The following is a 24,057-nucleotide window of genomic DNA, read 5'->3' on the forward strand; positions in this document are numbered from 1 at the left end:
CCAATGTTCTACCAGAGTCTTTTAGTGAGCCTTCTCCTTCTGTACTCTCTCCCTCCATTATCCTGTCCCAGGGCTTTAAATAACAGCCAAATACTCACTTATCAAAAATACCTATCTCAGGGAAGCTGGGTGGCTCAGTAGGTTGAGCATCTGACTCTTGATTTCAGCTCAGATCATGATCTCACGGTTGGTGAGTTTCGGCTCTGCATTGGGCTCTGTGCTGGGCGTGTGGAGCCTGCTTGAGATTCTCTCTCTCTGCCCCTCCATCCCTTCTCTCTCGTGCTCTCTTAAAAATGAATAAACTTAAAAAAAAAAACTATCACTAAGCCCAGACACCTCTGCTGAGTACCAGACCATATACTCAGGATCCCACTTAACATTTATTTCCTCCGAGACATCCCAACTAAATATGTCTGGAACTCCTGGGTATCTTCCTAACCTTTTCCCCCTAAAAAAAAAAACAAACAAACAAACAAACAAACAAACCTGTTCCTTCCCTACTCTCCCAGAAACAAATGGTACCTCCAATCCAAGAGCTGCATAAGCAAGTCATTTTTTTAAGTTCCTATAATACCCTCCCCCCAATCCAAACCATCACCAGGTATTCCCATTTAAGCACTGTAACGTTTGTCTCCATCCCCACTGCCACCATCTTAACCATCTAATCTGTATACTTCTCAACCAGTCTCTATGTAATAATCACCATGATCTTGTGAAAATACAAATCAGAGCATACCACTGCCCTAATTTGAAATTTCAATAGCTTCCCACTGCATTTTTAGATAATATCTAAAATCCTAAAGTCCTGGATCCTGGTCACCTTTCCAACATCATCTTGGGTCCTTCCACCATCTGACTGAATCATTATACTCTGCAGCTCTGGGCATGTTTCAGTTCCTAAAACTCTTACCCACATATAGACCTCTCTCTTCATACTCCACATTACCCCCACCTTCACACCTCTGCCTTTACCTAACTTTTCTTATACTTCGATTTCTGGTAAAATACCAAAAAAGGTCTTCCTTGACCCTCCAATATAAACTGAATTATTCTCTCACAAAAACCCTGTGCTTTCTTCTCATGACAATTATCAAAATTAACTACATTAACTTAATGATTTCTTAATATTTATCTTCTATACTAGACTGTAAATTCCGTAAGGACAAAGAAATACATTTTGTTCTCCACTGTATAAACAGTGCCTACTACAGAGCCTGACACATAAAAGGCATTTAATAGTTATGGAGTAGTAACAGTTGTCAATATTTTTATTAAATCTTCCCCTTGTGCTCTCTCTGTCCTCTCTTAGAAACTTCAACTTACAAGTTACTGGGCAGCCACAGATAATTCCTGCAAATGAATTATCATGCTTAAATCCATCATTTTCAGACTGATTTATATTGCAAAATCGATGTATTTTACCACCTTCCTGTAAAATTAACAGTAAGAATCAGTTAACACTTAGCCTAAATTAACTCACCCTAATCTAAGCAATTATCTAAGAGAGCTACTGAGCTCCTTCTACAGAATTCTGTAGTAAATTCCTGGCCTCCAATTACCTGTACTGACTGTACCAACAACCCCCATCCCCATGACAGAAAGTTGTACCCATGCAATCATATTCAAAATACCACTCGTACCCCGCCCCCATAACCTCACAATTAGATTATCTCAACAAATTATGGATAGTGTCCCAGCCTCCATGTTCCCCATTTCTTTAAGCACTTCGTACCAAACACGTTTAGAAAAAGAAGTCCCCTACTTGAGAACCAACTTCTTCCTGTTACCAATCAACATTAAATCCTCTGACGAGCACTGAAGGCCTATGTAGGCATGTGACCAAAGAGCCAGTCCTACGTTTTAATAAAAACTTTAAAGACGATATTGAATTATATACAGTCAATATAATTGAATTATATGTGCCTGACAATTTGACACTGTTTCAAGCTAAAATTAACATATGGCTCTACCTCATTTCTAGAGGCAAAGGCTGCATTTGGTTAGCAGGTACTCCTGAAACTAAACAGTTTTTGGAAAAAAAAAAAAACATGAAAATGCTCCACTATGATGATATTAGTCCTCTAAACTCTGAGCAGGAATTAAAAAGGTGCAAGGTGTCAGCATTTTCAAACATACACATACTTAGGTAGAGAGTATGATACAAAGTATATTTCAGAGAAGAAACTACTCCAACAGTTCAGTTACACCATATAAATATACCTCCGATTTAATTATTTTTAATTAAATATATAATATATAAATATACACATATATGTATAATAAACATATACATACACATGTAGTTGATTCTCATTATTTGGGAATTCCATATTTATAAATTCATGTAGTTGCTAAAATTTATCTGTATCCCAAAATCTATACAATGGCATTTTCATGATCATTTGCGGAGATGAGCAGAGCAGTGACAATTTTGAGAAGGCCAGGTGGAGTCAACGTGAAGTTCTGCCTTGTTTATAAACAAGAGCACTTTTTGAGGTCTGTTTAGTGCCATGTTTTTCTCATTTTTGTGCTTTTTATTGGTGATTTCATAGTTTAAAATGGCCCCAAGCATAATGGCAAAGTGTCGTCTTGTGCTCCGAAATTCAAGAAGGTTGTGATGTCCCTTACAAAGAAAATACGCATTTTAGATAAGCTTCATTTTAGACATGCATTACAGTGCTGTTAGCCATGAGTTCAGTTGTAATGAGTCAACAATATATATTACATAAAGTCTTTAAACAGAAACACACATAAAACAAGGGTATATATTGACTGGCTGACAAAGATGTTGTGAACAGAGGCCTGCAGTATCTATGCCTGTATTTCCCAAGGGCAATGGTTGAGTATTCACTAATTCACTACCCAGTGACTTTACAAAAAATACCTACTGTAAATAATAAGAATCAAATATATAAATATGTATTGCTTAGAAAGAGAGAAGGAGAGGGAATATAAGACAGAATACGAGACAGAGAGAAAGAATACCAGATTTATTAAAGACTCACACACACTGCAGAGGTCAATGTGAACAAGACGCCTATGTTTGCAGTAGCATGGCAAAAACACCTCAGAGCACAGCACCTACAGTCTTGGCCCTGTTTAAACAACATGGACCCAAAGCAAAAAAATGTAAAACCTATCACGTTTGTTTTTAGTTCTGTCTTTATTTCTACCCCTTTTCCCACTCAACAGTATACCTCTCCCCAATTAAGGTACTCCAAACTCTAATGCCTTTCCACAACCACTTGCCCTAATCTTACAGCCCAGCAAATCTATCTGTCAGTTATTGAATGATCATTCTTGAATGTGAACCAGACCTTGTGCTTAAAGATCTTGTCTAAATTGTCTAAATTATTTGGAAAGGAGACAGGGTATTAAGGATCTTACATAAGAAGAAACTGTCAGGATCAAAAAGTAAACTGAATATATGTAATTTCAGTTGTATGTGTGAACAGAAAAAAAAAAAATAAACAGGGAAGAAAGCTTCCCCTCCCCTTCAGAGAAGACTAAATAAAAGTCTTAGTCCAGCAGCTGGTGTGGTAAGTGGGGGAGTCCCATCTTCCAAAAGGGATTCTTCAGCTCCTACTTTGTCCTAGCACTCAAGTATGAATTTTCCTAAGAAAAAAATGACAAAATTTACAGCAAAAGTTAGTGGAACACTCTAACAATAACATTAGTCCTTGAATTTGTGTGTGTGTGTGGGGGGGGGGGGGGGTTCAGTGAGCACTCCCCCTTTGAAATTATTCGTTTTTATTTTCATTTTCCAAAATTACTTAATTCTTACTGAAAATGACTTGCTTAGGGTAATGATAGGATATGTTTAGAGCAGTGATAGAAGCCACAAATCCAAAGTCTAGTTTGATTTAACATCAATGTTTTCTTTCTACTAAATAAAAAGACTGATCTGGGATTTTGTGAAATAAAGTGAGTTTAATACCACTCAAGCCACACTTCGATTAGTTACTACAATTCACAGAAACAAGTACAGCATGTGAGTTAATAGCCATGTCTTCTTAAAACCCACAACTCAATCTAAGCCAACATTTGAAATCCATGTATAATAAGGAGCTAGGAAATTTTATAGCATAGTAAATCTGTCTATCAAAACCAATCACCATATATTCATTCTTTTGAGAAGCTAAGGATCCTTCTCCCACCTCTTTAAGGTTAGGCTAGGCTCATTACTAGGGGCAATGTCTTGCAAAACAATGACACTCATCCCCCAAATAATTCAAGATTTCTTTCTCTTTAAATATTTTATAGACAAAGCCTTCATATTTTTCTTTTGCACTAGTGTGCTACTGTTTATGGCATTTCAAAAAACCCTAAGTGGAATCTCAGTCTACAGTCTCCAAACCACATCAACGTCTGACTTTCAGAGAACCATAACTACTCTTTAATTTCTTTTCTCTTAACCTTGAATTGTAAAAGGGCCATGTATCAACAAATAATTTCTCACGATTTTTTTAAAGTATTCATTTTGTAATATCCAGCAATTAAAAACTCAAAGATCAAATGAAGCATGCAATAAATAAGAGAAACTATTTTCTACAAGCCAATTACACAAGAAATTCAAAACTAAAGTGCAGGACCTTATTTTTTTAATGGAGTAAACTTTCTTGTAAGCGACTTGGAACCGCTGACATAGCCTGGTAAAGATAATGAAGGACCGAGCGCAAAACTTCACAACTGAAAGTTAACCTGCTTTCTGACCACCCTTTAAAGTACTATCAAAGAGACATATTGAAAGGGTATGAATAGTACCCTGATAAAGATACTAAAAAACAAGGACAAATGGACTTCAAGTTTACCTGCTCCCCCAAAGCAACCTACTAACTGAATTTGGGGCAAAGTATCACTCCAACACACGCACACACGCACCACATAGAAATAAATTGTCTTTCAACCGAAGACTGAGCAGAAGCAAACCCAGCTCCACACGAGGGGCTGCAGGGTCCTGTGCCCTGGGGCGCGGGTGGAGACTTGGGAGATAGAGAGCAACGCACTACTCCCGCCCAAGCCTCGGCTGGCAGAACAGAGCTTCGATCCTGCACGATCTGACCCTCTAATGAGTCACTGGTCCAATCATGACACCACATCACTCACTAGGACGTTTTCTATTTATTTCCTCGCGTCAAGGAGGGCTGAAAATGACTTGAACTCGTAATGAGAGAACTGTACCCTGGTCAGAGCTGCCAGCAGCGAGAAAAGCCGGTTTCAGAGCAAAAAGCCCGAGCTACTTTTTAAGAGCCCCTGCTGCCATAGCACAGGAGGCAGAACCGACAAGAGTAAACCAAGAGGGCGAGGAAAGAGGCGGGCGAGGACCGGGAGAAGCCACCGCCACACCCCAGCCCTCCCTCACCTGCCTGCCCGAGCCTCCCCAGGCGCCCGTACCTTCGGCCAGCGACTCCTCCAGGGTGACCTGGTAGCGGCCGACCGAGAACACCCGGACACCCACGGACGAGCTACCGGAGCTGGAGCCGGCCCCGACCCCGCCGGCCGCGCCACCCGCCGCTCCGCCGCCGCCGCCACCGCCCTCCGACTTGGGCATTCGAGAGAACTTCTTCATGGTCCCGCCGGCGCGCTGGAGGGCGCGGGGTTCGCGCAAGGGCGAGCGAGAGAGCGAGTCCTCTGCCCGGCGCGCGGCCGGTCGTCCGCGAGGGGTCGCCTCCCCTCGCCCGTCCGACCGTCCGTGCGCGCTGCGGCCCGCCGAGCCTCACATCCCGCGCTCCCCCAGCTCACTGCCCCTACCCCGCCGCCCGCTCCACGGCTCCGCTGCAGCTGCCCGGCTCCCGCAGAGGGCGGTGGAGAGGGCGGGGACGGGGCGGGGCGCGAGGGGGCGGGGCCGAATGCGGGGGCGATGCCACCGCCTCCGCGAGAACCCCGGGCTCCCAAGCAGCCTCGCTGAGCGTCGGGAGCGCGAGCCCGGGAGGGGGGCGCCAGGGAGGTAGGTGGGGAAGGGGGCGGGGCGGCCGGCCCCTCCGCGGAGTGGGCTGGACCTCTCCGGCCGCACACCCTCAAGACTGCAGCCAGCGGCGCCGCCGCGGGAGCTGGACCTACGCCGCTCGCCACTCGCGGCCGTTGGCGGTGCGGTGCAGCTGCCCACCGCTCTCTCAGGCCGGGCGCCCCGCGCAGGCGCGCTACCCGCGCCGCCGGAAGTGACGGTTCCGGCTTTTGTCACGTGGAGAGGGAAGAGGGGGGAGGTGATTGTGGGGGTTGGGAACTTGGGCGAGGTCCGGGGCCTCCGGTCTGGGGGTCCCGGCCAGGAGGGTTCAGGTCAGGCCTGTGGGGCTCCAGCTTCGAGCTGGGGGTGGGACGGGAACTGGAGTCCCGCGGTGGCGATGCAGCAGGGTCTGTGATCTCGGCTAAGAGTTGGTGTGTCGCTCTGGATACTTAAAAATGCCGCCAACAACTTTACCCCCGCTGAGGAACTTCTCGCTGCATTTCTAAGCCAGTTTTCCAGACCTCCCCTGAGAATCTTCTTCCGTTCGCCCACCCCCGAGCGTGGGAGGTGGGAGCAGCACGGAACTAGAGCGGATTCCAGTAACCCAACTTCTAAAGCCACCGTGTCACACTCTTAACAGGCGCCTGTGCTGGGAAGCGTTTTTGCGGTTTAAAAATTGCTTAGGAGTATTTTTTAAAATCTCGTGTGCTGTGCAACAGCCGTGTGATATTCGGAACAGGTATTAAGTGCATTTACAGACTGTTCATCACCTTTGGCCAAGAGAGCTTAACCGACTCGCCCAAGGTCACACAGCTGGGTAGTGGCACAGCTGGGACTACAAGGTCCATCCTTTGATACTTAGTTTCATACTTTAGGCCATTCTGAAAAAGTAGGTTGAAAAACGGCAGGTTTACGACTGTTTGGAAGCGTTGAGTTTCCTCCAACGCTCTTCTAACAAAGAGATTTGCCCACTTAAAACAAAAAGCTCATTGCGTCCATTTCATAAACTGCAGAAATCCCAATGCCTACAGAATGAGGCAGGCATTGGGGACATGTAAGAGAATGACAAATTACAGAGCATGTGTAAATAAAGCACCCAATTATCAGCTTTAGACTGCTTTCCACCACCCTGCCCTTGTGAATACAGGCCCACTGTGGCCAGGGGTTCCAATTAAGAGAAACCAGATATCTGGATTTTTTTTTTCTAATATGGCATTTTCTAAATTTTTTAAATGTAGGCCAAATAAGCTGTGCCTGCGGGACTCTAGTATGCACCTTCTATGAAAGTCCATAAATGTGGTTCTATCCCAACCTCTATTTCTTTATCCAACTTGTTAGTAGGATACAGGCAGATGTGCTTAGGCAAAAGACTTTGAGTTTAATAATCTTCCACTTTTCCTCCCCTCTGCTATTTGAAGAAAAGCTATTTCTGCCAATGCCAAAACTGTGCTCTGGATTTAGGCATCTTTGCTACATAACCCACTAAGCTAAAATTCTTCATCCAGAGACCTGACCTTTAAAGTACATTCCAGCTCAATGGAAGTCAGATTATATGTCAGATGATTGATGTGGTGTGACAATTGGGGATTTCCATCTAGAAATAAACTGAGCATTTTCCTTACTGTGGAGTTTCATTTCTACAACATTTCAACGATCTTTTTCAAGCAGTCTAATGGAGAAATTTTGTCGTTCCATACAACTCAAAACTGGTATCAGCCTAACATACAAAGTTTGGGCTTAATGCAACCACACCTAATCTCAATACAATAATAGTCTCCTATGATCACAGCAAATTTACCACAATTGCTGTGGCAAAGAAACTCACTTTTGTGTACCCACGTAACCTGACTTCTGATATGGAGTTTGATAATTAGTTTAAGGCATAGGACCCTCTCAAAAATTATGTGTAACACCAAGTAATGTATACTTAAATTTTCCACCAAGCATGTAATAAAATTTAAATATTCTCTGATCTTCACCGAGTGTTAGTTCCACAATATTCTATGAAAACCAATAACAAACATATTATTAAGAATGCAAAAGTATTATATTACTAATGACAAGAGTGCTGAACGTTTGCAAACACTTTTACCAGAAAAGATGTTAAAATTAACTATCACATTGTATCTTCCTACAACTTTGTGAACTGAGAATGAGTATTCTTGAACCAATTTGTAGGCAGAAATGAGACACTAATTCATTAAAAACTATTAAGAATTCTAGTCTTTAGTTTCGTACTCATTATTAAACCATGGTTGCAGATGAACATCCAATTTGGCTTCCTGCAGGAAAATAAAATCTCTAGGAGAAAATGTATGGATGATGTAGATTCTGTTCCTCTAAAATACGGTCATCGAGGTAACTTATAGTAAGTACACAAATACAGAATGGTTTAATAAACATAAAAAAACTACATTTCAGTTTTTTAATACATATCTCAATATTTAAAATGTTTATAGCTTTACTGCTATAATAGTAGTTGGAAACTAGCCATATAATGGAAGACTTTTTTTTTTAATAGATTGCTTCAGTTTGCATAGTTTCATGTTACAATATTCTGAAAAAAGTCAACAGATCATGGTAGCCAAATAGAGAATTCCAATATCCTTAAACAAGAAGGATTTTGACAATGGAGGAAGGAGGGATTATTGTTGTATTTTTGTCTCCTAGTGGAAAACTATAACCTTTCTTTTTGCTTTGACCCTCATCCACTTTACACCAAGGTGACTCTCAAAGTTGTATGGAGTGAGAAAAACTGACAAAGATCAAACAAAATGTGCTTATCCCAAAAGGTTTATTCCAGTGCCATTATAAGCTTTATAAGTCATCTCTTCCAGTGCCTGAGTAATTTCTTTTTCTCACAAGTCAATGTTTTCCTTTGGTGATATATCTTCTATTATTATTAGCCTCATTATGCGTACTGTTAGGAATAATTATTCTCCCTCCCTAACAATATTTATACCTGCATAAATACCCATATCTTTTCTTTCCAAAAGGGTAGCAGTCCTGAAATCCATTAGAGTATAAACCTGTTTCCATTATTTTAAAATGTGTTTTTTGATGTCACCAACATTTAAATCTTTTGTTAAAACTACTCGACATCATCACTATACCTTGTCATAATTTATATACATCTAAGAAAAATCAATATGATAGTGTAGTTTAAAATATCAAGCTGCTCACAAATATTCGTAACAGGAAAAATGACTTATTTGACGTGAAATACGTTTCTATGATAGAATTTCTCCTACAACTTGACCATGCTTTTTAAAAAGACTACAAGTGGGGCGCCTGGGTGGCGCAGTCGGTTAAGCGTCCGACTTCAGCCAGGTCACGATCTCGCGGTCCGTGAGTTCGAGCCCCGCGTCAGGCTCTGGGCTGATGGCTCAGAGCCTGGAGCCTGTTTCCTATTCCGTGTCTTCCTCTATCTCTGCCCCTCCCCCGTTCATGCTCTGTCTCTCTCTGTCCCAAAAATAAATAAACGTTGAAAAAAATATTTAAAAAAAATAATAAAATAAAAAATAAAAAGACTACAAGAGGTAGGCAACTTCACCACCAGAAAAGGCACTTTGATAGCCAACCCAGCTGAAGGTGGAGGTGGGAGGGGTAGGGAGAGGTTCCAATGGGTATAAGCACCTCAGGCTCATCTGTCATGGCAGGAATATCTTCCTGTCTAAAGAAGTATGTGTCCTAGTGGGATTACAGTCACACTCTTGGGTATATTCCTGCCTTCCCTCTTCTTGATACCTTTTGCATTTCCCTCCTTTGGCGGAACTCTACTACCCTGTTCCTACCCTGCTCCCAGTTCCATTTATACAAAACTTCGGTGGAACGTAAAATAAGAACTAGTTCTTATTGGACATTTGCAACATATCAGTGCATTACATGTATGAACTCAGTACAGAAGTGATGAGCTCTTAAGGTTGTACTTGTACCGTATGCTGCCTTCAAATCTCCACCCAGCAATATGGTTGATGTTATGATCTTAGAAACTGCTGGGGACAGAAACGTAGCTCTCCTGGTTTGGGAAGCAGGTGAGCAGTCCCCATGGGAAAATATTGAATTCTGTCCCTGAACTGAACTAATGCTAAATTTCTACACTTTCAGCACATTCAAATATACACAAGCAAAACTGTATTCAAGTTACTATAAAGGGACAGAGAAAGAAAGGATTAAAGCTAAATTCAGCTTTTGTTTCAGTCCTTATCAAAATGTACATCTTGTTTTACCCAGTCTTCTGCCAACTGTGGTAGAGACTATTTATTCATTGAATATGTACAATGTGTAAAAAAAATGTATGAACCAATATATAACAAGAACTATACACTATGGTAAGAATCATGAAGTTTCAGAGCTAGAAGGGGATGTAATCAAATGCAGCATCTGAAAGAGAAACAAGAACATTTTTTGAGCACCTAGTATGTCTCAGGCAGTATGCTTAACCCTATATAAATGTTCTCTATGTATCCTCTAACACGGGAAGTGAATATTATTACTCCCAACTTGTGGTTTTCTCACTCCGGCCACCCTGAACCACCTTCATTTCTTGCTGATCTATTTCAGGCCCCAGTGCTCACTCCAGTTAGAATGTCTTGTTCTTTCTCACAACCACCTGACTTAATGGGTGACTCTGTGAAACTCTAGAACCACCTCCCCTGTAAAAGCTTTCCTGATCTCTGCCATTTGCCAGTTCCAGGTAGAATGGACTCATTTGTATCCCATACTACTCTTTGTAGATTTCCACAACTACACCCATCAACCTATTACAAGGGCTTCCTTAAGTGCTTGTCTCCCTCTACTGACATTAAGAGGCTTACGGGGAGGAACCATGTCACATTGTTTTCTTAAAATTTAGTGCCAAGCAATGTGCTTGACATATAGCGAGTATTGAATAAATGAATGAATAACTTAGCCTAGAATCTGGTAAGTGGTAGAGTTGGGGGCTTGAGACTGGGCTCAAATCTCAGATGTGTCTGAAAACCCAAGCTTCTTAGTTTTATCTACATTTAAGTTTTGGTCACTTTTAAAATAGGAAAAATACTGGGGCGCCTGGGTGGCTCAGGTTAAGCGTCCAACTTCAGCTCAAGTCATGATCTCACGGTTCGTGAGTTCAAACCCCGCATCAGGCTCTGTGCTGACAGCTCAGAGCCTGGAGCCTATTTCAGATTCTGTGTCTCCCTCTCTCTCTCTCTGACTCTCCCCCGTTCATGCTCTGTCTCTCTCTGTCTCAAAAATAAATAAACGTTAAAAAAAATTAAAATAGGAAAAATACTGTTTTTTACTTTGTTTTTTGTTGGTTTTTTTTGTTTGTTTGTTTTGTTTTTTAAAGTGAGAGCTGGCAGATCAATGGAACAGAATAAAGAACCCAGAAATGGACCCACAAACGTATGACCTACTGATCTTTGACAAAGCAGGAAAGAATATCCAATGGAATAAAGACAGTCTCTTCAACAAGTGGCGCTGGGAAAACTGGACAGCAACATGCAGAAAAATGAACTGGTACCACTTTCTTATACAATACACAAAAATAAACTCAAAATGGATGGGAGACCTAAATGTAAGACAGGAAGCCATCAAAATCCTTGAGGAGAAATCCTCTTTGGCCTTGGCTGCAGCAACTTCTTACTCAACACATCTCCAGACGCAAGAGAAACAAGCAAAAATGAACTATTGGGACCTCATCAAAATAAAAAGCTTCTGCACAGTGAAGGAAACAATCAGCAAAACTAAAAGGCAACCGACAGGATGGGAGAATATATTTGCAAACAACATATCAGATAAAATGTTAGTATCCAAAATCTATAAAGAACTTGTCAAACTCAACACCCAAAAACTAAATAATCCAGTGAAGAAATGGGCAAAAGACATGAATAGACACTTCTCCAAAGAAGACATCCAGATGGCCAACCGACACATGAAAAAATGCTCAACTCACTCATCATCAGGGAAATACAAATCAAAACCACAATGAGATACCACCTCATACCTGTCAGAATTACTAACGTTAACAACTCAGGCAACAACAGATGTTGTGAGAATGCGGACAAAGAGGATCTCTTTTGCACTACTGGTAGGAATGCAAATTGGTGAAGCCACTCTGGAAAGCAGTATGGAGGTTCCTCAAAACATTAAAAATAGAACTACCCTATGACCCAGCAATTGTACTACTAGATATTTATCCAAGGGATACAGGTATGCTGTTTTGAAGGGGCACATGCATACCAATATTTATAGCAGCCCTATCAACAATAACCAAAGTATGGAAAGAGACCAAATGTCCATCAATGGATGAATGGATAAACAAGATGTGGTACATATATACAATGGAGTATTACTCAGCAATCAAAAAGAATGAAATCTTGCCATTTGCAACTACGTGGAAGGAGATAGAGGGTATTATGCTAAGCGAAGTTAGAGAAAGACAAATATCATATGACTTCACTCATATGAGGACTTTAAGATAAAAACAGATGAACATAAGGGAAGGGAAGCAGAAATAATATAAAAACAGGAAGGGGGACAAAACATGAGACTCTTAAATACAAAGAACAAAGGGTTACTGGAGGGGTTGTGGGAGGTGGGATGGGCTAAATGGGTAAGGGGCATTAAGGAATCTACTGAAATCATTGTTGCACTATATGCTAACTAACTTGGATGTAAATTTTAAAAAAATAAAGTGAGAGCTTGGGGGTGATGTGAACTATGAGTATTAAATAATACACAATACCAATCATTATGCTGGATACATAGAAATGTCAGTTCTCCTGCCTTATATCATCTTGTTCAAAGTTGTATTACATGTGACAGAGCTAGGATCCAAACTACCATGTTATCTTTTCATCACAGGTGCTTCCCAGATCAAATCTCGTGATTCTTATTTGGGGTGAGCTTCAGGCTTCTTAGCATTTATTAGTTATTTTATCTTTTTCTGTTTTGGAAGACTTTAAACTGCATTGTAGTAGAGGATAATATAGGCAGAGTTGGGGCACTGAAAAGCTTCAGGAGAGTAGGAACCATGGCTTCTACATCTAAATGTGCCTGTCCCCTACTAAGTGCTTAATAAACATTGTGGAACTCAAGTGCATTGGTCAACTTAAACCTAGATGGTTTCTTGGACCTTCATGAACAGTCTTAAGGAAGAAATTTAGGTAGCTAAAAAACAAAACAGAGCAGGAAATGGGAAACTGCTCAGTGTATGGAACTATAAAAAAGGATATTCGATTCTAGAGTGGAAAACTTAAACAAAAGTGTGAAATCAGGACAGGACAAGCAAGAGTAACATCGTCTTGAAAACTGGGAGTAAATCTGGAAGCCAATCTTGAGGCTATAATGGAAGCCTCGTCCCCCACCACTCAAAACACACAAATCTGCTCTAAGAGACTGATTTCTTTCCCACTGGTTGATTTATCTCACCCTTTTCCTTCTGTTCTTGCTGTTTCCCTGACCCCAAACAGTCTTTCCCTCTTCCTCATCTGCTTTAGACTTTTGCATCTCTCCCAGTTACAATTGACCAGAGACTAGGTGAACAAAGATAAATTTGACTGTACTACCGTTTAAAGGTAAGAGAGAAGTGACTATTACATATCTTCCCTCAGAAAAATCTCTATGAAGTGTGACTGGATATTATATGAAAGTGATTTCATCATTTGTTTTCATCTTGGTGAAGATCACACAACACTTTCATGCATATTTCAAGCTAAAATGAAAATTATATTTGTGTACCCACTTCTTAAATTATAAAATTTGCAAATTGATTTGTGTTGACCTTCTTCAATTATGTTGTTTGTATGTTGCTCTAAAAATAATATTCAAGGAAATCACTCTTAAAGTACAGTATTCTTTTTTTTTTTTTTGACCTTTTAGTTTTTCAGACTTCAGCACTATACCTTGTTCCTGTTCTCTCTCTTATCTGCTGACAGCAGTGGGCCTACTTACGTGGACAGATTAAAAATACTTTTCCCATTTACCATGACAACACCCAGCTAATATTTACTGATAAACTGGTAGCAACTACAGCATCTACAAAATGCAGGAGGAATTCGTACCCTTGAGTAAAACTTTAATTCCGAAGTGAAAAAGATTATATAGCTAAAATAAATTTGTATATTATTAACATGTTAAGTCCCCATTTGTATCCTTTTTATAGACAAGCGCATTTTTTATAAGCTCTAAAACTATACATTGTGTATAGTCAACTACACACTAAAATGTTCATTCTGTGTGGACAGACACCAGACTCAAATTTTACACATATACATAAACTTCTTTGGTCTTTGAAAACGTGTCTAACAATACATTTTAATCAAAATAATTATGAGAGATATTAATGCCAACATTTTGTACTGAAGAGGATTAACCAACTATAGATTTGGCCCACTTAAACTTTAAACTTACTTGTAACTAGATGATCAAAACCTTGAAAATCAAGTCAAACAGCTAAATTGTCTCAAATCATTTCATATAACAATTTCTATTTTTGTTGAATTTATCACTTGTTTTGATAACATTTACACACAGCCTCAAAGACAAAGAGTAACTTTAGCAGCTTGTCTAGTCCTCTGTGAGCAATTAAATTAACTAGTCACTTATTGCAGGCTTATATACACATACACGAGCACACAATGTTGTACCAGTCACATAGGAAAATAGAAATAAGACATAAGATTCAATTTCTAAGCCAAACATTGAATCTAGTCAGTGCAGACATGTTTTCTCATGTTCATGATCATCCTATGCATTCTTTCAGTTGTTCTGCTTCAGACCAGCATGTTGTCTCTTCCATCACTGTTAACTTTCTCACCTATGACCCATTAACTTTCCTATAATAATCATAATTTTGGTTTCTTTAATGATTATCCTCTACAGTAATTCCTTGCACATCAGGGATAAAATTTAGTTGAAATGTATACTATGTGAGCATTTTGGATAAAAATAAGTACCTTTAAGAGGAACATCGGGATACCTGGCTGGCTCAGTTGGTACAGCATGTGACTCTGGATCTTGGGATCATGAGTTTGAGCCCCACATTAGGTGTAGAGATTACTTTGTATTTTTAAGTTCTATTTACTTAAGTAATCTCCACACTCAATGTGGGGCTTGAACTCATGACTCCAGGATCCAGAGTTATATGCCCTACCTACTGAGCCAGCCAGCTGTCCTGGGGGTAGAGCTTACTTTAAAAAATTTTTTTTAAAAAGAGAGAGAAGCATCTTTCAGTTTAATAAAAATATTAAGAAGAAAAACACATTCCCTTATTTAAAAGAGGTTTCTTTTAAATTCTTCATCAGAAGGGGTGCCTGGGTGGCTCAGTCAGTTAAGTGTCCGACTTCAGCTCAGGTCATGATCTCACACTTCGTGAGTTTGAGCCCTGCACCATGCTCTGTGCTGACAGCTCAGAGCTTAGAGCCTGCCTCAGATTCTATGTCTCCCTCTCTCTCTGTCCCTCCCCCACTCACACTCTGCCTCTGTCTCTCTCTCACAAAAAAAAATAAACATTAAAAACATTTTTTTAATTCTCCATCAGAAGAATATATCATTAGCAATTCCAGTAGAACATTCATTAATATTTCATGTTGTCACATCTCAACTCGAAAAAGCTACACTAATCACTAATTCAACTAATTCAATCTATCTGAATTACTAAGAATTTATAAAAATTTTCTAATTAGGCACTAACCAAATCTTTAAATTCTAAACCTGATTTTTAAAAAGAGGTAAAACATAAGAGGTACTTGTACTTTTGTTATATGATTATCTAGGGAAAGTCTTTTATTCATACCTACTGAGTAGGATACTTATAGAATGTGTAATCAAAATCAGCTTCATAACTATACTTTATTACATAGTGAGTGTTGTTTACAGTAGCACTTTCAAGACAGTATGTTATGTTTAAGAAATACAATTTCTTATACGAGTTCTACTGGTTCTTGTCATGTAAAGCCGTGTGTTTTGTGAAAGAAATTGAGAAGAATATAGCTAGATTATTTCTGTGTTTTTTATTAACAAGAAGAAAAATAAAGATTGACAATTTCACATAAGTCATATTTTCTCAGATGAAAGCATGATGTTATATAAAGACAATAGTGTTGGTTATTTTGCCAAAATTCTAACGTCGAACATTTAATTTAGTAGGCTCTATATAGGGTCAATGCATAATGCTCTGAAGACAAATTTAAGTTCTTGATGATGACACTAGTTTTCTTGATTTGTTGAGCATGTTAATATGTGGTGTTTCTACTAGGAATTCAGCAAGAGCATAAAATAATCCTTTCTCCAACAAAACATTACCATCTCTCTAGCGCAATGGATGTTAGCAGAAGGGAAGAAAGTAAGTGTGAACAGAGAATTGGCATCCAACATTTACATGTGTAATTTATATTTTTGAATCCTAATATTAAGACTACCTTTTATAAACAATCTGGGCCTCTGTCAATTTGTGTTCAATTTAGGCATCATTGTTCAACAAACACTTATTAAGCCAACCACTATGTGTGACTCTGCAAGGAATAGAGTGATTAATAAGCCACATTCTCTTTATTAAGGATTCAGAGTCTAATGAAAAGACAGATGTATTCATATGTAACACACAAGGAAGAATGCTAAGTGCTGTAATAAAGATAGGAACTGCTAAAGGAACATGGTGGGAGAGATCTGTTTTAACTAAGATAAGAAGGAAGGGCACCTGGCTGGATCAGTTAGATAGAGCATGAGACTTTTGATCTCAGGATTATAAATTCAAACCCCACATTGTAGAAATTACTTAAAAATAAAATCTTTAAAAAAAAAAACCTAAGGTATCAAGGAGGGCCTTTTAAAGGAGGTAGTATTTGAAATGATGGTGACAGTGATGATGGGTCCTGTAAGAGTGACTTAGTCTGCCCCATATCTCTCATCTCATTCCCCTTTAACATGTTCTGCTTTGTATTTTTTCTACAGTACTCACCTTGTAATTTATTTATTATACTTATTATTTATTTACCTAAAATGTGAGTATTCAGGCAAGGATCTTTGTCTATTGATGTACTTTGGTGCTAGAATGTGCTGGCACATTGAAGGTGCCAAATAAATATATGTGGAATGAATTAATGAGGAAAAAATATATAAGTTCACCATGGAGACAGAAAGTGCAAGGTATTTTTTCAAATGATTAGGGGGCCAATATGGCTGGTATGAAAGACATGTGTTGGCTGTATGATATAAATAGGAAGTGATAAAGTGGCTTAAGTATTTTTCCTTCCTTTTCCAATAAGTAATAAAACCAATTTCTCTGTCGCAGAATTTCTCATCTGAGAAACTGATGGTTGAGCTGTAATAATATGCATTTTACAAATAATTGTCAAATTAAATAACATGAAGCTCTAGTTCTGAACTCGTCATTTTTAGCCATTTTAGTTTTATTTGCCTATATTTTACCTTTACTTGGGCTTTGCTGCCCTGAAATTATACTCTTTTGCTAAAGTTGCCTCTATGTCATTTCAGTTCATTGTTTTAAAACAACTGAATTCTATAAAATACATGTATCCCCTGTATCAAATGATGTTGAATGAATGTATCCAACATTTGCCAAAGTCAGACGATATCTGAATGCAACATAACATGCAATGTCATGGTAAATACATGCTAATCTCAGCTGTCGCATCAACTAGCTTTTACTGTTCCAAATTGCATTAACTCATGGAAAAAAGTATTGTCTTAGGAATGGACCTATGCAGCTAGAATCACTAAAAATTCAATCCATGCTATGGTAGCAGGTTGGTGTCCATTTTGCAAATTCACCTTGTGAACAAATCCACATCCTTTCTATTCTTGTAATTCACAGGGTCACTTATTTACCCATCTGCTCATATTTTTCTTCCTGCTTATTTTTTCACATCAACATTTAGTAGTATCATGAACCATTTTGCTCAGTGTCTAGCTCACCCTTGTCCAGACTTTCTGAGATGTTCCAAATGCTCTGAATCCGTGCAGTCCTATATGGTAACCACTGGGAACATGTGGCTATTTTTAAGCATTCAAAATCTTGCTACTGCAACTTAATAACTGGATTTTTATTTTGTCTAATTTTAACTAATTTAAATTTAAATATTCCCATATGCCTAGTGACTGCTATATTGGACACCAGAGATCTAGATGTCATTGTTTCAGAAGATTCAATAATAACTATCTACTTATTTATTTGACGTATTTATGGAACAAAGTATATTGTATGGGTTTCCATTTCCAAAAACATAAAGTAGAGATTTTTTTTTCTGTTACTCTTTCCCTATTTCTCCCAGGACTTACAATATAAAACAAACTTGAAAAGACTGAAAAGTGGAGAGAAGGCAGACCAGCTAGGGACTTTGGGACCTGAAGGACAACATGGTTCTGAGTTCCCTGGGTTTTCTTTTTGCCTCATCTATTCAACATCTGTAGCTGAAAAAGCAAGCAACCCAGGATGCCAATGGACACAGACAAAAAAGCCTCAGCAAAAGCTTACTCTCTCAAACCAAAAGTCCTAGCAAGAAAAAATTCATTTCAAACATTAATTTCTTGCTTCCAAACTTCTCTACCTTTCTGTGGTACCAAACACCACAGAAAATACTGTAGTCCCTCCCCCACCCAGACTAGCGAAGGCTGAGTGAGGACCAAGACTTCCATCCTCACCAAGCTATAAGGAGGTGCCAATCCCCAAGGTGGTGTCAGAGAAGGCCAACTAGCGAACCAGGACTTTCATCCCCACTGGCCTGTAATGAGTCCCTCCGTAGTGTCAATGGAGATGACATGGGGGGTTTGGACTTCCATTTCCACCCAACCATAATAAGACACTCTTTCCTCTCCCCACTGAGGTTGTGTCCGAGGGACTCCAGTGGAGTGTCAGGACTCTTATAAGCACTCATCAGTAATAAGGCTGCCACCTGTGATGCCAGTGGAGATCATATGAGGTGATGAAATTCCTCTCCTGCCAGCAGTAATGAAGAGCCTGTCCCCATAAAATGACAACAGAGGTTGAATAGAGAATATTGACTTCTACTTCCCCAAGCTGTAAGGATGTGGTGTTCACCCTTCTCCTGCCTGAGTGGTTTCAGAGATAGCTAATTAATACAGAGGGTTTAAATAAGATTCATAACCTTATGATACAAAAATATTTAGATTTCAGTTTTTTTAAGTTTATTTATTTATTTTGAGAGAGAGAGAGAGAGAGAGAGAGAGAGAGAGAGAGCATGAGCACAAGAAGGTTAAGGGCAGAGAGAAAGGGAGACAGAGAATACCAAGAAGACTCCACACTATCAGCAGCCAGGAGCCCAATGCAGGGCTTGAACCCACAAACCATGAGATCATGACCTGAACCAAAATCAAATCAGACACTTAACCAACTGAGCCGCCCAGGTGACCCTAGATTTCATTTTGAAATTCACTTTCATTTTACAAATTACCAACAATGAAGAAGGGCTCAAACCAGTATTGCTTTTTCAGAGGTTCAGTAATAAATGAACCTCAATTAAATGAGTGAATCCCAAACTCATATGAAAAAAAGACAACTAATAGAAGCCAACACTAAGATGACAGAGATGTGAGAATTAATCCAATAAAGATTTTAAAGCAGCATGATAAAAAACTTAATGAGCAATTATAAACACACATGAAACAAATGAAAAATTAGAAGATATTGAAAATTAAATAGAAGGTTATAAAGAAGATTGGGGTATCTGGGTGCTTCAGTCAGTTGAGCATCTGACTCTTGATTTTAGCTCAGGTGATGATCCCAGGGTCATGGGATTGGGCCCCACATCCATGCTCAGCATGGAGCCTACTTAAGATTCTCTCTCTCCCTCTCTGCTGCTCTCCCTGACTTGTGCACACTCTTTCTTTTCCTCTTAAAAAGAAAAAGAAGATCTAAAGAAGAACCAATTGGTAATTTTAGAAAATTGTAAAAAAAAAATTTAATAATAAAAATTAAAAATTCAGTGAATAAGCTCAACAGCAGAATGAAAGGGACAGAATCCATGAATTGGAAAATAGAACCTGAAAAACAGAAAAAAACTAAAAAAAAAAAAGTGAATAGTCTCAGCGACCAGTGGAATCAAAACAAAAGATCAAACACTTTGTGTCATCAGAAGAAAAGGAGGGAGAAAGCGGGATTAGAAAAGAACCTGAAGAAATAATTACTGAAAACTTCCCAATTTTGGAAAAGGCAAAACTTACAGATTAAAGAAGCTGAGCAAACCCAAACAAAATAAGCCCAAATAAATCCACACCACAGCACATTAAAATTACACTTCTGAAAACTAGAAACAAAAATAATTTGAAGGCAGCCAGAGAAAAGTGATACTTTACCTAAAGGGGAAGAATAATTCAAATGATAGCAAATTTCTCTTCAGAAATTGTAGAGAAAGGAAGGAAGTGGTATTAAGATCTTTTAAGTGCTGAAAGAAAAGACTCATCAATCCAGAATCCTACACCCAGCAAAAATATCCTTCAGGAATTAAGGAGAAATCAAAAAATGCTTAGAGAAATGAAAACTAAGAGAATTTGTCACCATTCTGAGAGAATAGCTAAAGGAAGTTCTCAAAAAAGGAATGATAAAAGAAGGAAACTTAGAACATCAGAAGAACATGGTAAGCAAAAATATAAGTGAATATAATTGGTTTCCCTTCTCCTCTTGAGTTTTCTAAATTAAGAATGATGTTTGAAGCCAAAAATTATACTGAATGGTTATCCAAAGGAAATATCTAAGATATTTATACTTTAAATAAAGGAGATAAAGGGACATACAGAAAGATAAATCTCATACCATATACAAAAATTAACTCAAAATGGATCTTGGGTTCAAATGTTAAACTTAAAACTATAAAATTTTTAGACAAAAAAGGTAAAGTGTTAGGAATAAGCAAAGAGTTCTTAGATTTGACAACAAAAGCATGATCAATTGAAGAAAAATTGTTGAGTTAATTTTTGCTTGCGAAAAATTGTGTTAAGATTATGAAAAGATAAGTTCCAGACTGAAAGAAAATATTTATAAGCCACACATGCAATGAAGACCTATATCTAGAACTTTCCAAATTCAATAGTAAAATGGACAAAAGATTTACACAGACATTTCACCAAAAGGATATAAAAATACACATGAAAAGGTATACAACATCATCAGCCATCAGGAAAATGCACAATTAAACTACAATGAGGTATCAATACATACCTACCTGAATGGCTAAAAAAAATGGTAATACCACCAAATGCTGGCAAGAATACAAAGAAAGGGAACTACTCATACATTGCTGGTGGGAGTGTAAAATGATATAGCCACTCTGGAAAAAAGTTTAGCAGTTTCTTTAAAAACTAAGCATGCAATTACTGTACAACCTAGCAACTGAACTCCTAAGCATTTATCCCAGAGAACTGAAGACTTATGTTCATATAAAAACCTATACATGACTATTTATTCATAATAGTCCCAAACTGAAAACAACCTGATGGCCTTTAATACGTGAATGGTTAAACAAATCGTGGTGGTATCATGGAAAACTATTTAATAAAAAAGAAGGTGCTATTTTTATATTCAGCAACCTGTATGAATGTCCAGAGAATTATGCTGACTGAAAAAAAAGCCAGTCCCAGAGATGATATATTATAACTTTAGGACAAATCATTTTGTATATAACATTCCAGAAATGACAGAATTATGGAAGCATAGAACATATTAAGAGGTTTCCAGGAGTTGGAGGGGTGGGGATAAAGGGAAGTAGGTCTGACTACAAAAGAACAACGAATAACATGAGGGTTCCTTGTAATGGAAATGCATATATATTGACTGCATCAGTGTCAATATCCTGGCAGTGATATTGTACTATAATTTTATAAGATGTTACCACTAGGGGAAACTGGGTAAAGGATACGTGAGATCTCTCTGTATTATTTCCTACAACTGCAGGTGAATTGACAATTATCTTAAAAGGTCTAATTAAAAATAAACAAATACATTGCATGAGCCAATTCATGTTCAGCATTAATATTATTCAATTTTAATATTTTATTTAGTAAAGAGGGGAGCCTGGGTGTCTCAGTCGGTTAAGCAACTGACTTCACTTCAAGTCATGATCTCTCAGTCTGTGAGTTCAAGCCCCACTTTGGGCTCTGTGCAGACAGCTCAGAGCCTGGAGCCTGCTTCAGATTCTGTGCGTCCCTCTCTCTCTGCCCTTCCCCGACTCATGCTCTGTCTCTGTCTCAAAAATAATAAATAAACATTTAAAAAATGTAAAAAAAAGATTTAGTAAAATAAAATGAAACTTTATAATCTCTTTGCTTCTAGCTGACACTTAAAATGGATTTATCTTAGTTTTATCCTTCTTAATACTTTAGTTCAGAAGGATGTCTGCTTTGATTTAGAAGAATTACTACTCTATTGTTTAGTATTATTGCTGTCTAATCTGATAATTAATTATTAGTTTTCCTGTAGACAATGTTGATTTGAGACGTGTTCCTTTCTTTAGCAGCTCTTGGAATATATATCATATTCAAGCCTTTGAAAAGTGTATTCTTCTCCAATTTGTCAAGCAGAGAAAAGAATGACTATTAGATTATTTCTCTTCCATCACTACTGTTTTTACTTTTAGACTAACTATTGTGTTTTAGATTGTTGAGTGATTTTATTTCATTCATCATCCCAATTTTCTTTTTTTTTTAATATTTATTTCTTTTTGGGAGTGAGAGAGAGAGAGAGAGAGAGAGAACATGCATGTGCACATAGGAGCAGCAGAGGGAGAGGGAGACAGAAAATCCCAAGTAAGCTCTGTCAGCACAAAGCTGGATGTGGGGCTTGAATTCATGAACTGTGAGATCATGACCTGAGCTGAAAACAAGAGTTAGACGCTTAACTGACTGAGCTACCCAGGTGCCCCCAAATTTTCTTTTAATAAAAGTAACTGACAGCCTAAAACAGAAAAAAAAATTAATACAGTTTCTTCAGAAGAGTTGCTCAGTAGAACAAATATTCCCATCCTGTTTATTCATTCAACAAATATTTACTGAGTCTCTATTATGTACCAGGCACTATTCTAGAGGTTGGGAAAACAGTAGAAAACAAGAGAAATATCCACACCCTCATGGAGTGTTCACATTCTAGAAAGAAGATATAAACAGATAATTAAGATATATATAACATGTATGTTAGATGGGGATCAGTGCTATGGAGAAGAAGGCAGAACAAGGAACTGAGGAATGTAGGTGCTAGGTGCATTATTAAATAGTGCCATCAGGAAACTCTTGCCTTATTTCTAATAGTGGGCACTTACACTGTAGCATGCTTAAATGCAAATTTTCCAAAAGTGATTATAATTCACAGTAAAAGATTATGCATATAGAACAGGAATTTGCAAATTTTTCTCCACTGTGATTCATGTGACTAATAATATTCACATGTATCACACACTCCCATAAGTGGACCAGTGGTCAGTGAGACTTCTTGTGTGCCATGTGTATATCCGGCTATAATTCCACTTTGTTCTTTCTCAGGAAAATTAACTCAAATGAGTGAGAGTGTATGTTATTGTGATTGTCTTAAATCTGAATATGTTTAGAATTCATCGTTTTAAAAATTCAGTACTTTGTTGCTTTCAATATACAACTGATTTCAGCACATTTGCATATTGAGTCATTGGCATGAAAGTAATAGTAACTGCATATGTAGAGTTATATCCAATTGGTAGCTCACAAACCTCCTACCTGTTCTTAGGAAATAGGTAATCATAACACTGTTCTTACAAATGGGACAAAAATTTTGAGACAAAAGGCAAAAATTATGGAGTCAATAGTTTTAGAATAGTTTCAGGTGAACACTCTTGATGCATATTTCAACAGAAGCTGAAATTTTGGCATTAAAGGAAGCAAATACTCAGTAGACTGGATGACTGAATTTTGCTGCCTGAGGGAGCAAATTTTCCTGGCTTAAAAGTTAAATAAATCAATTGTTATTCTATTGCTGCTCAGTATTACTATTCACTGGTTCAAAGACATTTCAAATGAGAAAATATCAAGCAAATAATTGCATCCAGCCAAACAAAGTCCAAGGTAAAAAACCCTCACTATTAGGAATTTCTTTCAATGCTGTAAATGTTTATGAAGTGTCCACAATGGGA

The 24,057-nt window shown here is 38.4% G+C and overlaps 1 protein-coding gene across 3 annotated transcripts in view; it reads right to left on the minus strand.

The window, feature by feature from the left end:
- Positions 1-6,123, minus strand: part of BMP2K (BMP2 inducible kinase) — a 127,215-nt gene extending 121,092 nt beyond the window's left edge. For all 3 annotated transcript variants that reach the window (XM_027059033.2, XM_027059041.2, XM_027059020.2), the window contains exon 1: positions 5,395-6,123. In XM_027059033.2, the coding sequence (XP_026914834.2) occupies positions 5,395-5,569 (175 nt within the window). In that variant the 5' untranslated portion in view covers positions 5,570-6,123. The remainder of the gene's footprint in view (positions 1-5,394) is intronic.
- Positions 6,124-24,057: the final 17,934 nt, after the last annotated feature.

This window comes from Acinonyx jubatus, chromosome B1, assembly GCF_027475565.1.
Source record: "Acinonyx jubatus isolate Ajub_Pintada_27869175 chromosome B1, VMU_Ajub_asm_v1.0, whole genome shotgun sequence".
NCBI classification, from domain to species: Eukaryota; Metazoa; Chordata; class Mammalia; order Carnivora; family Felidae; genus Acinonyx; species Acinonyx jubatus.